General features: G+C 30.8%; 1 protein-coding gene across 5 annotated transcripts in view; it reads left to right on the top strand.

Moving 5' to 3' along the window:
• The first annotated feature begins 210 nt into the window (after window positions 1-210).
• Window positions 211-14658, top strand: part of LOC123709647 (collagen alpha-1(XVIII) chain-like) — a 57788-nt gene continuing 43340 nt past the window's right edge. For all 5 annotated transcript variants that reach the window (XM_045661115.1, XM_045661111.1, XM_045661116.1 and 2 more), the window contains exon 1: window positions 211-342. In XM_045661115.1, the coding sequence (XP_045517071.1) occupies window positions 329-342 (14 nt within the window). In that variant the 5' untranslated portion in view covers window positions 211-328. The remainder of the gene's footprint in view (window positions 343-14658) is intronic.

The following is a 14658-nucleotide window of genomic DNA, read 5'->3' as shown; positions in this document are numbered from 1 at the left end:
AATGTCTCCTTTCTGCATAAACATTGAATTTTGCGTATTAGAATTTAAGTAATTTTAATTTATAGTCTAATATTTTTCACTCTTCAGAACATTTTTTTCCTTAAGTGTTTGTGTCTTTTTGGCGGAAAATGTTCAAAGCCACGTCATTCGCCAGTATTATCAAGCTCGTTTTGCTTGTGTATTATATGTTCAGTCAAAAGTTTGCCAGTGAACCGACCGCGTGTGTGCGTGCGCAGTTTCACATGTGATAATCGATCTACAATGGAGGTGTGAATTGAAAATTCGTGAAATTTCTTTTGTGTCGTGATTAGTGAGTGTTAATTCCAAGATGAAATTTTATTTGTGAGTATTTTAGTTTTTTTTAATTATATTTAACGAGGAAATAAGTGTTTTTTTTTTACACACATGAAAAATGGGAAAGAATTTACTCAAATAAATCAGTATTATTCAGATATACATTTTTGTATATTTACATTTTAATCAATACAATGATTATTTATTGTTAGTTTAAAAAACACTACTGTGAGTATTTATAAAGACACATAGTATATGGCACAGTGTTCGAGTCCCAACGACATTAATGCACAAAAAACACGAAAGAAACAACACAGAAAAAATATTATGGTCTATGTGCTACTTCAGTTATGGGATTTTATTAATATCGCGTGTTTAAAATTCTAAAAATGTTATATAGAGACTCTTCGAACCGGTCTTAAACATAATTATATAATTTTAAGTGTAAAATTATTTTAAATGAGTGCCCAGCGTCAGGAATGCACACGCAACGGCATTATTAAATTAGCCGTCGTGTGACTTTAAATAAATTCATATACTAGTAGAACTCTTCATTTTTCTACAAATTATTTGTATAATTGGACAAAATAATTAGCACTGAAATATAAAAATCAAAAATATTTCTCAAAATGTCTATTTAGGATCGCAAAATCCTTGATGGATATACTAATAAAAAATAGAAGCAATAATCATAAAATTTGTTTCCCGGCGCTATCTTACTAATGTCTACAATAACCTTTCTAATAAAAAGGTCATTTGATTTAAAAATTATGTAAACGATGTTTGTTTCATTAACAGGTTTAGATACCTTTAAGTCGTGATTTGAATCAGTTTTTTTTTACATTTCACAAAAAGACGCAAATAAACAAAGCAAAAAAATTTTTTTCACCTGTATATAAATAATAGTTAATGGCATTTTTTAAAATTTACTGATAATTGTAGACATTGAATTTCGTCAAGGTAATTAATAAAATTTGGATTTATTCACAAAAACTTGCCATCACTTTACAAATACTTTACTTGTTTTAATGAAACATATTATTGTCGAAGGAGCAAAAGAACATTAAATCCATAATAATTATCAAAACTACATTCCGGATATGGAATCTGCTCTTAAAACTGTGAAATTTCAACAATCGGACGACTCATACGTTTTACAGAATAAGTCGAGTATCATAGTTTCTTATATTAAACTTTTTATACAAATAATTTAATTTATAAGCGCCCCAAAATGTATTTAGCTAAACAGAACACATAAGATACCAGCTTCGCATGGTGCCTGTTGTGAAGAAGTGGTGAAGTTAAGAAGTGTTAGGCAAAGTCGTGCCGCCGAGCTAGGAATAATTCATATATTCCAAACAACTTACACAGACCCTTAAATAAAGTACTTTAATATTCATCCTTCCTTCCTCTCATGTGATATTCGTTCTTAGGTTTTGTGTATGGAAACAGACACACAGATATATGCGGACTTTATTTTATAATAATATTAAGTGGTTTTAAGCAAATTGACGACAATTCGCGGCAACTATTAAAATCCAAATTTAAGTATAAAACTAACTTCGCGATGTGGTTTCAGGTTAAGGACGTTTAGTTAGGTTAACCAATATTCATAACATTATTTAATATTAAAATGTAGCGGCTTGTGTAGGCTGTGATATACACATATAATAAATGCAATTAATTAGAGAAACTAATATTGTATATGACTGATATTTCACAGAGGTTAAAATTTTTACATTCATACACATCAATAATATAGGAACATAGCCTGCTGTAGTCCTTCGTTAAATTATAACTCGAACTTGCTAAAGAAGATATAATCGCCAAAAACATTGGTGAAAACTGCAATAAATTACGTGCAGTAGTTTTGGAGGTTATAGCAAACAGACAGACAGATAAACGTGCCAGCAGACCAGTGTTTAAATAATATAAAAGTTGGACATATCCCTAACGTTTTGGACTAGCTCTACAACTTTTCTCTAGAACTCTCAAGGCAGCTCATAAAAACGTTTTAGTTTGACAGTTTTATCGTTGACTTACTTTGCAAACCCGACCACCAAGACAAAGTCTTTTCATTTTCCGGGCTAACATATAGTTTATGCCGTGCCAAATCAGTGGTTTCATATTGATAAAAGATTTTTTTTATAACGGCTCAGTAAATCTATCTCCTACTAGATTCTTCATTGTTAAACCTTTATTGGCCCCTCACGCAAGATATAATGCCAAAGGGTTATAGATATAAACATGACATTGACATTCAAGATGTCAAATGTCATTCAAATCTGTCCACGGAGGTGATGTTAGGCTCCAAGCAGATAAACCTCCTTCAGGTTTTTTTAAAGTTAAAAATATTTATTTATAGCCGGTCTTCGATTTATCGTAATAATAATAATTACACTAAATGAAATAGCTATGTAAATTAATGTATGACATTATCAGCCTTGACATTCAAGTTTTATTGTTTATGATAAATTAGGTTAATTATATGGTATAATTCATATTATATCGATGAGTAAATAAACATTATACTAAATTGGTGATTGTGGTAATTGCTTTGTGTTATTTTTTCGATTATAATATTTTTGTGGTTATATTTGTGGGTTGGTATGTTTTTAGGACCCGCGTCTAATTTAAGAATGGTGTTACAGTTCTAATTATGTCAATATATTAATGATAAATTATGGCACGCACCAACACTATGTGGAGCTGCCCACTGAGGTATTTCCGAACCAATTCGACTTAGGGACCTTCAATAAAAGAGCGTACCAATTCTTGAAAGGCCGGCAACGCACTTGCGAGCCTTCTGGCAATATGAGTGTCCATGGGCGGCGGTATCACCTATCATCAGGTGATCCTCCTGCCTGTTTGCCTCCTATTACAATTAAAGTAAATTACAATTTTAAAAAAAGGTACATTATGGATAACTTACAAAATACACAAACAAACTGCACAACGAGCTATGTCAAATCAGAATGCATATAATAAAAATCAATTAAATAATAATGTCATAATGTATAGTTCTCGTATGTACAGAACATTAAAAGTAATAAATTCGGACGTGTATCTTTTAATTAAAAGTATAAATTAAAGTAATATAAAACAGGAATATAACCATGTTTAATTAAAACACGCGCATTTGTTTTAGTTTATATTCGAAGTAATAACTAACTTCGTACATAAATTATTATTGAAGTATTACAAAAAAAGAATCGCGCTTATCACAGATATCGAGCCACATAAATTCAAGAAAATTCACGAATTTCACGAAATTTTCTAATACACACATCGTGTTTTAGCCTGACACAATAGCTATTGGGGCCTTACGTGACCTCACCTGCTTCGTGGAGCCAAAACAAACAATATAACACCTCACTTTCTAGCTTCCAATATTGGAAAGTATATTGCAGATGCTTAAATTTGAAATAAATACATTTTCATTAAACATATATACTCCCTTAAGACCAGAAAATAATTGTTTGGAACGGTTTTTGTTCGAATTTGGCACTTAATCACACTTTCATCTACATCTTCATGACTTCTTTGTGGTAACAAAACATCTTTGCGTGTTCAAATCTATTACCTATATCAGTCGCATACCTATACTAGGAGGTATTTCGTTTATTATACCAATATCGCAAATTCAGTACTGAAGCTATGTAGCCTTTAGTGATTGCTACTGATATTTATTGGAAAAAAGATAATTTCCTATCGGTGTTAAAAAACAAGGTAAAATGTATTCTGGGAGACTTTCAATGTGTATGAATGTAGCGGGATGAAGAAGAAGATATCCAGAAGTAGGGATAATGCCTAGATATATTTAAATATCTTCAGAGGCGAAGACGAACAAGTTCTCTCAATTAAAGTTTCACTAAACTAAATTTAAAAAATACATAACATACCATTGATCAATAACTAATGGGCCAATAAAGCAAACTTTCTACCATTTAATCTTATGAACTTGACAGTATTATGTTTAGGAGAAACTGTTGATTTACGTTTTAGATATAACGCCACTGCTTCCTTTAGTTGATTTGAGTATTCACATTTTAAATCAGTAATTGCCTTGAATAAACCCCTTGTTTTTTTTTGCCAGAAATAAGCATAAAATTCCTTTACCATGTCCTAAGAAAACCCTTTACTTGCAGCAAACTGAACTTGTTACTTGCAAATATGTGTTTTATTTTTGTCTTCTTACTACTACTACTTAGACAAGAATAAGAACAAGATATAGTACCGCCTACAAAACAAGGCTACAAGAATTGATGTTATTCACTGTAACACGTTAACCGTTAGTGCTCGTAATACATAATTTTAGTTTCATAAATTTTGATGAGGGTGATCCAAGAGGTATTAACTCAGCAGATCGTCACATTTTTTGATTGACTGCCTGCATTCTTTCGCACGTATTGTGTTGTAGGCATTTTTTTATTACTTCTTTGCCAATTAGATATGTTAGTCGTTACGTCCTCTATAAAGATAAGTAACAAACTTATTTGTTTGAAAATTTTGAACAAAAACGAAATCTAGCTGAGTTTTGAGCATACGTAACTTAATTCGGACTGGATTATCAGAATGTATCTAAGGTTGTCCACCATCACAGCTTAACGTAATCACATGTGGAGTATTTGCTCAAGGGAGAGTACAAAACTTATAAAAACGAAAGTCCTGGGTCAGATTTATAGGAGTGCAACCAAGACATTGAAAAAAAAAATGTTTTGAATACCGCCTAGTAAACAACTTTATCTTTCGTTTATTTTTGTTATATACTAAAAGAATCGCAAAAGGTTTCACAAAAAATTATTAATTGAAAAACTCGAATGAATCAAATTGTTAATTTTATTTGGAAAATAATTTTGGGTCTTCCACTCTTTTGTTGCCCCGAGGCCTCTAGACCTCCGGCCCTGTGAAAGACTATATACACCGTTTAAACTAATGTACTCATCTGTCTGTTTTTCATCACAGATTTAACACAAATTGACAAAAAGAGACGAACTTCACTTAAAAGAGTACAATGCGAGATTAAATGAAAAAGTAAGGTAGGTTTATAAAACTAACTCCAACCAACAAAATGACCACAAACAGTACAGGACAAAGTGACTAACTTCCATTGTGTCGTAAGTTAGTTAACAAAGTTAGTATTCGAATAAACGAAACTGCAACTGCGACCAAGGCATACCTACAATAGATAAAGTTGAACAATCCAACTTGCTTGCATATTAAGCAGCGTACAACTTCAACCTAGCTATATTTATTATATTCTGTGTAACGTTATTGTTTTATACTTGTAATTTCATTTATACGTAGCTATAGTTGATTAAAAACGTATTAATTAAGACTTATTTAAGAACACAACACTGTCCAGTGTAAGAAGTCTTGAGCTTATTTTACCGTATTACCTAATTCATTGTTGCTGCAAAATTATTAACTACATTTATGTTGTTTGTGTGTGTTCAAATGGTCTAGATTTACGATTAGACTTTTTTTTGTATTTACGACGTGTGTACAGGACTAGTTTCATATATCTTTATAGTTAGGCATACAATGTAATAAATTTGCGGTCAAAAAAGTAAACGATAAATATTCGCTATACTATAGTAAATGTTATATGAGCAGTGTTGGCCTAGTGGCTACAGCGTGCGACTCTCATCTCAGAGGTCGTAGGTTCGATCCCCGGCTGTGCACCAATGGATTTTCTTTCTATATGCGCATTTAACGTTAGCTCAAACGGTGAACAAAAACATCGTGAGAAAATCGGCTTGCCTTATTAGATTTACAAATGATCATGAAACAGATACAGAAATCTGAGGCCCAGACCTAAAAAGGTTGTAGCGCCATTTTTTTATAGTAAATGTTAGATCTTTACGAAATATGCTAGTGATACAATTTATTGATTTCATAGATTTTTTATCAATTTTGAGAAAAGACAGGTCATTAATTTGATATTTTTTTTGTATGTCCAAGCCCAGCTACCTAATACATTTTAGTCCTTTTTGGAGTTGATTATAACTTTTTTTTAATGAATTTATACTACATTAGTTGACATATAAAATATATTAAACGTACAAAGTGTCATATAAAATTATTATTAATGCATAACAGTATGACAATATGAATTCAACAGAAGCCTGATGTACATACAAACATTGGTTAATACATAAATATAAAGGAAATCTCAATATTATTTCAAAGCAATAAAATGTATCATAAATTACACTAAGCTACAGTTAAGTTTTATGTAACTTGACAGTAAATAATTTTGCAAGACGCGTCAAGAAACTTGTTCGGACGATGTTACTTGTTATTATCGTATTTAGACATGCAAATTAAATCCTGCTTACTTGTAACTATGGTAATAACAATTATAGGTACAATTATTACTTTAGCGGTAATAGAAGCATTTCATATACATTTCTTTTTTTGACGTTCATAACTGTACATTGTGTCACCAATATGAATAAATTATTTTGAATTTTGAATAAAAAAAAACAGTTGCACTACAATCTTCTAGGTCTGGGCCTCACATTTTTGTATTTATTTTATACGGGCTGATCTGGCCTATTAGGAAAACTAATAGGCCAGATCAGCCCTGTATACCAGTACCTGACACATGCCGTGGATTTTTTGAGTGTGCCGGTTTCTTCACATAGAAATTCCTCTTATACTTAGGACATAGTACTTGCAATGCTGTGCGCATCGTAAAATATGTAATGTAGAAAGTCTAAGGCTCAAACTGCTTTTAGTTAATCTTGTAGCTTAGTTTTTTTTTTTCGAATTGTTCACCATTTTTTTGTAAGGAATTTATAAGATTTCACTCATCTCTTATATGTGTATTCATTTTTCATTAACAACCGTTTTCAGATGTTATCATTAAGCGAGCGTACTTACTGTATTTTTAGTTTTATTTATTAATTTTGAGGATAATTTTTGTTTAACACATTATATTACATCATGTTCCACATGATTTTTTTAGTAATTAATGGTTAATTAATAATAATAAAATAAATTAATAACAAAGATTTTTCCCAGAAGAGGAATGGTGAATGAATGAGTGAATGCTACCTATCATTTAAGACCCTAAAAATAAAAATAAATAAATTATTTATATATAATCAGGAAAATCTAAATAAATTTTCGTATGGTCATTGAAGCGACATTACAATCGTAAACTGTTTGCTTATAGTTTGTGAATAAGCGACGTTTACAATAGACTATACTTTTCCTATTTTGTTTGAAACCACAAGTGGAAAATAGTTGATGATGTCACATTAAAATATGAGTCACACAAATATTTGCCTATGAATAATGGTGAAGCATCAGCTTCTGATAAGCCAAGATTTTGTTTTGTATTAACACCGCTTGTTATTTCACTCTTAATTATGCTAGAAGATATACTGTGAATCATACCAATTGTTTCACGTAGAGGTCGTGTTTTCAAACCCCGACTCTACCACTGGATTCTTTCTGAGAGCTAAAACTGAAGGAATCTAAAGGAAATCTCGGTGAGCAAACATCGTTAAAAATCTCGGTGTGTCATCCGCCAACCTGCTAAGAAAATGATAAATAAAACAATCCTAGAACATTTTCCGCAAACCAATGGGGCATAGACTTAGAAGGTTTTGTGACTTCAATAACAATCCACTAACCAAATATTCCATTATTATACCAAACGTAAAGTAAGTTTATTTTGACTTTGACTTCTCAGACATAATATTTGTATTGGCTATAAATTGTGCGCAGTTCATTAAATATTATGATAAAAAATTAATAACGTCTTCTTTATAAATTTGAAAATAGCAACGTATTCTAACGATCATCAAAAATTAGAATATTCTAGATAAAATCACTTTCAAATGTCCCTAGTTTATCTTACTTATTATACGTCTTTTTATATATTATTTAAGAATTTTATTTACGGCACCATTCATTCGAATGCCTTTGAACATTTGCAATTAATTCAATGGATTTACGAGCTTATGATAAGCTCACTTTAACGAATTACGTCTTTTATCATTGTAACATTTTATCAATATGAGTCATGAAAGTTCTATTAATATTTCAGTTAGACGAAAATCAACTTATAACGATAAAATTAAATAAGCCTCTTTGGACGGTTGGTTCATAACTAAAGCGAATTAAAATATGAAGAAAATACAATTATTTTACCAATGAATTAAAGACAAATTGTTCTTAGATAAAATATCACAAATGCTCAAATTTTATTTACATTTGAAAGAAACTTTGCCCGACTAAAAAGTTTATATAGGTTTATTAATTTATTAAATATCTGACAATCTTTAGAAAGAAATTATACTTTGTAATGTTTCAATTAGGAAGTGCTACACTTGTAAATACGAGAATTCAAAGCCGACAATGCAAAGTGTTGACAGAAATCAGTTAGCAATCAGTTGACAAATGACAGCTGACACAATCACAATTTACTAATATGCCGGATCACAATCAGAATGTGTGACTGAAGTGCTTGATTTGTTCACATCGATTCTAAGTAATAGCATTGAAACATTGTATGTGTGTAACAAACAGAGTTATAACACTATAGGTTTCGTAAAGTATTGCTAAAAATCACACATTCGGTCAAGGTTCACACGCTTAAGAAATTATAAAGCCTAAAAAGTCTTTTAGATCTCAGTCGCAGAAATCTGAATGTTTCGTGATCATTTGTTTTTTGTCCAATAGGCCTGCTTGCCTTCTATGCCGGACACACTTTGTCGATTTTTGGAAGGCATACCGGTTTCCTCACGATGTTTTCCTTCACCATACGAACAAATCTTAAACGCACATACAATCCATTGGTACACAGGGGATTGAAGCTTGAGGAACAGAGACCATACTACTGCTACCAAGTAACAACAATTATTTAGTAACCAAAATAACTTCTAAATCTATCATAGCATTTATTTAATACAAATTTATATTGTATGTTTTACTATCTAATAGGAGAAATAAATTTAACGCGTTAAAACTTTCTGTTCCTGCAAATGGTATAAAGGTGACTCTGAGTACTATTTAAAAATAAAATAAATCAATGGCGCTGCAACCTTTTCAGGTCTGGGCCTCAGATTTCTATGTCTGTTTCATGATCATTCGTAAATCGAATAGTCAAGTAGGTGATCAGCCTTCTGTGCCTGACATACGCCGTCGACTTTTTGGGTCTAAGTCAAGCCGGTATCCTTACGATGTTTTCCTTCACCGTTCGAGCTAATGTTAAATGCGCACATAGAAAGAAAGTCCATTGGTGCACAGCTGGTGATCGAACCTACGACCTCAGGGATGAGAGTCGCACGCTGAAGCCACTGGGCCAACACTGCCCTGAGAACTATTTACCTTCTTATTTTATTTTTTTATTTATTAACACTTCGTTGCACATAATATAAAAAGTGAACATTATTAAATTAAAAGGAGGCAAAAAAGGCGGCCTTATCGCTTTCGAGCGATCTATTCCAGGCAACCACTGTGAGAAGAGAAAAAAAATGTATTAAATTGGATAAGGTAGACAAGAAGTGCAAAAATACATATTACACATAGTTGTCGAGACAAAACTAAACAGGAACAAAAAAATAAACAAACTTAAACTGGAAAACGGTACCTGAAAAATTAAAAGTGCACATGAATCACGATAATTTAAAATCAGTCTCACGTCACTTATTAAAAATTTATTCCAATCGTCAACTTCAAAATATTTTAGTTATATTTGCGACCCATACAATATTTTTAGTGCAGACAACATTGTCTATTTATTGAGTATATAAAAGTATATAAGACAAATAATGGATACCAACGTACAACATTCAATTATTTACATAACTCGACGTCTTGAGTGCTTTTCATTTGGTCAGCCATGATCATGTTGACAGATAACTATTTGATATAATTCAAGTATAATCCAAATATGGCCAAATATTTATTATTAAATATAAATTAAATTATAGTGAATGATTAATGATCTAACCAGCTTTCCAGTATTTGAGATAATCTATGAAACTAAACCGCTATAAATTTTATGAATCACTGTGGCAGTTAAGTTTATAATTAGAACTAGTTTGTTAACGATCTGTGAGTCGTTATAGCAATGGTGCTCATAACCTACTTCTAACTTAATTAAGAGAACAGAAAAACTATATAACTCCTCAAAGATTTCTCATAAATCGTGACATGGAGTCGATCAATCTTGTAAATCATTAAGTATCTCAAAATATAAGGTCAGCTAAACATTCTTAACAAATTACTAATAAAAACAACCTTATCATGGTTTTTATGAAGCATTAATAAAACATTTTTGGACGTAAATTAAACTAAATCTGGTCATTGTATTGAGCGTACAAATAGAACAATAATTAAGCGAACCAAGCTTAACGAAGTGGTCGTGTGTACTAACGTCAACTATGCACCAAAAGCCGAATGAAAACATGTTCTTATTGTAACCTAAAATATTGTTAATATGTAATATATAATTTACTGCCCGCGATGTGCCTCATACATTTTATCACAAAATCATATTTTTATTAAACTATACGCTCCTTATAAAACAAATGAACAACATTCTATCTTTATAATCTATATGTAATTAGTATGTGTTGTAAATACATTATTAAAGGGACTTTAACAATCGTTTTTAAATGGAGTTATTTTAAAATTCCACATTCACTTTGCTGCAAATTTTATCATCTGTTTATTCTCCAACGTAATTCAATACAATTGAACGCTTTTAAAATCTGTATTGCCGATACACGATTATGTAAATATAATTGTATGAAAATTTTGTCATTAGTTTGTTTAAAGTCACATATGTGTGTTAAGCGATTCAATTACTATATTTGAGTTGAGTTTATAAAGCTAAATATAAAACTAAAAAAAAAGTAATAATGCGAGTCAGAGATTTGTGGCTGACCAATCACAATCACGTAAAACGCGTCCGTCTTTTGTTTCTCATTTCACCCCCTAGGAAAAGCTTTATAACACATTATTCATAAACTATAGACTTGTGTAAATAGTGTATTTTAATTTTGTATCAATGTAAGACGAAGTTTCGTTATTAAAATGTGATACAACCAAAATACACAGTTATTTTAATAGTTATATAATTATAATATATTATCTAAGTTTATACTAAATAAAGAAATATTATACCTCAGTTCATAATACAAACTAAATAAATTATATTTTACTAGACGATAAATCGTTAGCTTTAAAACGTGCAAGGGCGGGTTGCTTGTCTATGTCATTTATTATCATTCCGTTAATGAGCGGTTTAATGAATGAAAGATACGCTTAGTATGAATTGTGGCATAAACAATGATGTCATATCATTTTATTTATTCCTAGTACATCGGCGGTTTGCTGGCTAGAAAACATATTTCATCAAGGGCGTCACTCCGTGGACTTTTATCGTAAATATATACAATCTATAGGCTTTACGGTTTACCATTTCGGTTACTTTTTACCATTTCTTATAACATACAATTGCATACCAAGTAATTCTTATTTATGATTATCCAACAATGGTTATTTAGGTACTATGAATGTTTTTATTTGGACTAAATTAGTGGTACTTTCCTTAGTAACATGTCATGCCATAGATTCGTCATAAATACGTTTAAAAATTAGAAAAACGTCACCCCCGCAAACTTCGTATTCTCTAAATATTTTTTACTTAGCCTACGAAAGAGAAAACTAGTTTACGTGTCTCACGTAATTTTTTCTCTTTATAAAAAAACTCAAGGTTCAAGGAGTAAAAAAAAAATACTCTAATTCATCTAGCCTTCTTCGAGTTTTGCGCTTAGCAACATATTTTTCGTTAAACTTAAATTAAGTATGCATATTAATATTAATTAATAGATAAATTTCCTGAAAAAAAAAATACAGATCCATCGGTTTTTCCTTGAAGTTTTAATAGAAGGATAATGAAACATATAACCAAGGAATTCACCTAATTTTTTTAAAAATAGCGACTAAACACGAAACATTAAATTAATTTATTTTTAAATGTTAAAAAAACCCAGGTGTCATGAGATGCCAAAATACATATGTATTGTAACTGTTCATGATGACATGTACATCACGAGTTACAAATGTAAATAGTTGACCCGTCTCTATTAACATAAAATTAGCATTAACTGGACGAATCGATAAACAACGGATGTTATGTTGACTGTTTATAGATATTCTGTGTCTGTGGGAAACGTCCCGCATTTGCACTTTTCTATTATATTTTATACCACGATAGTACTCTAATGTATGTCAAATACAATATGTTTTTGAAATATGAGAATCTCAGCGCTTACAATCCCTTCATAACTACTGCACGTCCTGAATTGAAGCTTTTAACTTTGCCAAAGCCCCGTCCCTTGTGTTGTATAAACACATAAAACTAAACAATTTATTTGACGAGGAAGTGTTTGCAACTTATGCGATATTAACAAAAATGTAATCTACATAACGTTAAGTCTTCCACGGTTGGCTTTGTAAGACTTTTTTTACGAGCTATCGGGTTGAGTCTCGGTTGCGGTACAATTGTTTAAAACCGAGTATAACGCTTCCTCAACGACCGTACGATAGGCTCTTTAACCCCTCCTATAAAAAATACCTTCCTGACATATATTATGTGTCCATCACAGTCCTTGTAACATAAATAAGCCGTATGTTCATTTACTAGACTTAAATATTCTATTCTACAATTCCACGGCTGCTCCATCTTTATGAACCGATCTTAATGATGGAGTCAGGAATATTATCAAAGTTTTTTTATCTTTTATGTGAATGTCTAAATACTAAAAAGGCACATGTCACATTTTAATCCAATTTTTTTTAATGCTTTAATCACTAGTCAACACATATCTACACCGTTTTCTGTCGAAACAGCACTTGTCCGCCCTTTACACGAACAGTAAGCGACTTGTCTATTTTAACTAAATACTAAAACGGCACTTGTCCAGAAGAATACCTGTCATTTTGGAATAGCATTTATAATTGGCCTGTAGAATAATAAGAATAAAACTAGAATAAGAAGAATTATACTAGAATAAAACTAATAGGTGATAACTATAGATGGTTAACGAAAACATTATAACTTTTTTGATTAACTTTGTGTTTGATTTTATATAAATATTACTTAGATTGATTACTATTTAAGTGGTAAAAGAGCACATGTCCATGGTAATACATACCTAATTACTAAAAGGTAACTTGTCCATGATATTTTTATGGCTGTTTTTAAGCATTCACAGAGAAATATGCAACTTTTTCATATGGATTATGTTGTCATGTACATTCTCAATAGCATACATAAAAACCAAGTTTGTATCTTCATTCTTTCAAAAACTATACAGTTATTTCTATCTACTGTAAATTTTCATTCAGAAATAAATAGGGGACAAGTGCCCTTTTAGTATTGCAAATATTCTAGCACAAGCCAAAACACTATTAAGCTAAAGGTACTAAAGATAGATCTAAATAATAGCTTATTATATTGTATTGCTATCTATTTTTTGCTTTTAACATTATTATTCTTAGGCAAATTGCTTGCTGCAGTGGAGTCATTAGGACGAGTGACAAACTAGATCCGCTTGTCTTGTAAACAGTTTCTACAAATAGGCACATTTGTATATTTTTATTGATTTTCAAATTATTATGTATGAGAAAACCATGTTAATGTGTTTAAGTGCCGTTACAACAATTAACGAGACATTACAGAATTTAATAGGATAAATATAGATAAACGCTATCAAGAGGTCACCGACACGTGATGTCAGAGATTAGAGACTACCGCCGTAAAGAAAATACTATGTACTCCCAATATATATGTATATTGTATTATGGATTCCCCTGAAGTAGGCGCGTTGCCAAGAAAACTAAAAGTAAATATGTACAAGAGACAACATATTTAAAAATTCAAATGTTACTTTACGCAATAAAAATAACGTCAATTATTTACTAATGTACATTTATTAAATAATAATGAAAAATTAAAATACACGACTAAATATATCGCATAGTAGCTAGTGATCTAGTATCTTTATTTTGAATTATATATTAGTTAAATATTTTAAAAATATTGATTTAGTGCAATAAAGTGTACTGTCAATAGAAATAGAGAATATTCTTTGTAACTAACCTTTCCCGTTATCAGTCTAGGCAAATGCCTATATATAAGATAAATATCTTATCCCTAAGAAAATTGTGTGCCTTTTTTCCTCTAAATCAGTTATTCATAAATCAATGATGTATCGAGGTATGTAACTTATTATTTAATATTAAAAGAAGTTGTCTTAATTCATTTGTTTTTCACAATAAACGTCAATCTTTGATAGTTTCACTAAATGAAAATTCAGTTTCTTTTATAGTATT

The sequence above is a fragment of the Pieris brassicae genome, chromosome 5 (genome assembly GCF_905147105.1).
Source record: "Pieris brassicae chromosome 5, ilPieBrab1.1, whole genome shotgun sequence".
NCBI lineage: Eukaryota > Metazoa > Arthropoda > Insecta > Lepidoptera > Pieridae > Pieris > Pieris brassicae.
Note: the sequence above shows the minus strand (reverse complement) of the source record. Positions and strands in the feature narration are given on the sequence as shown.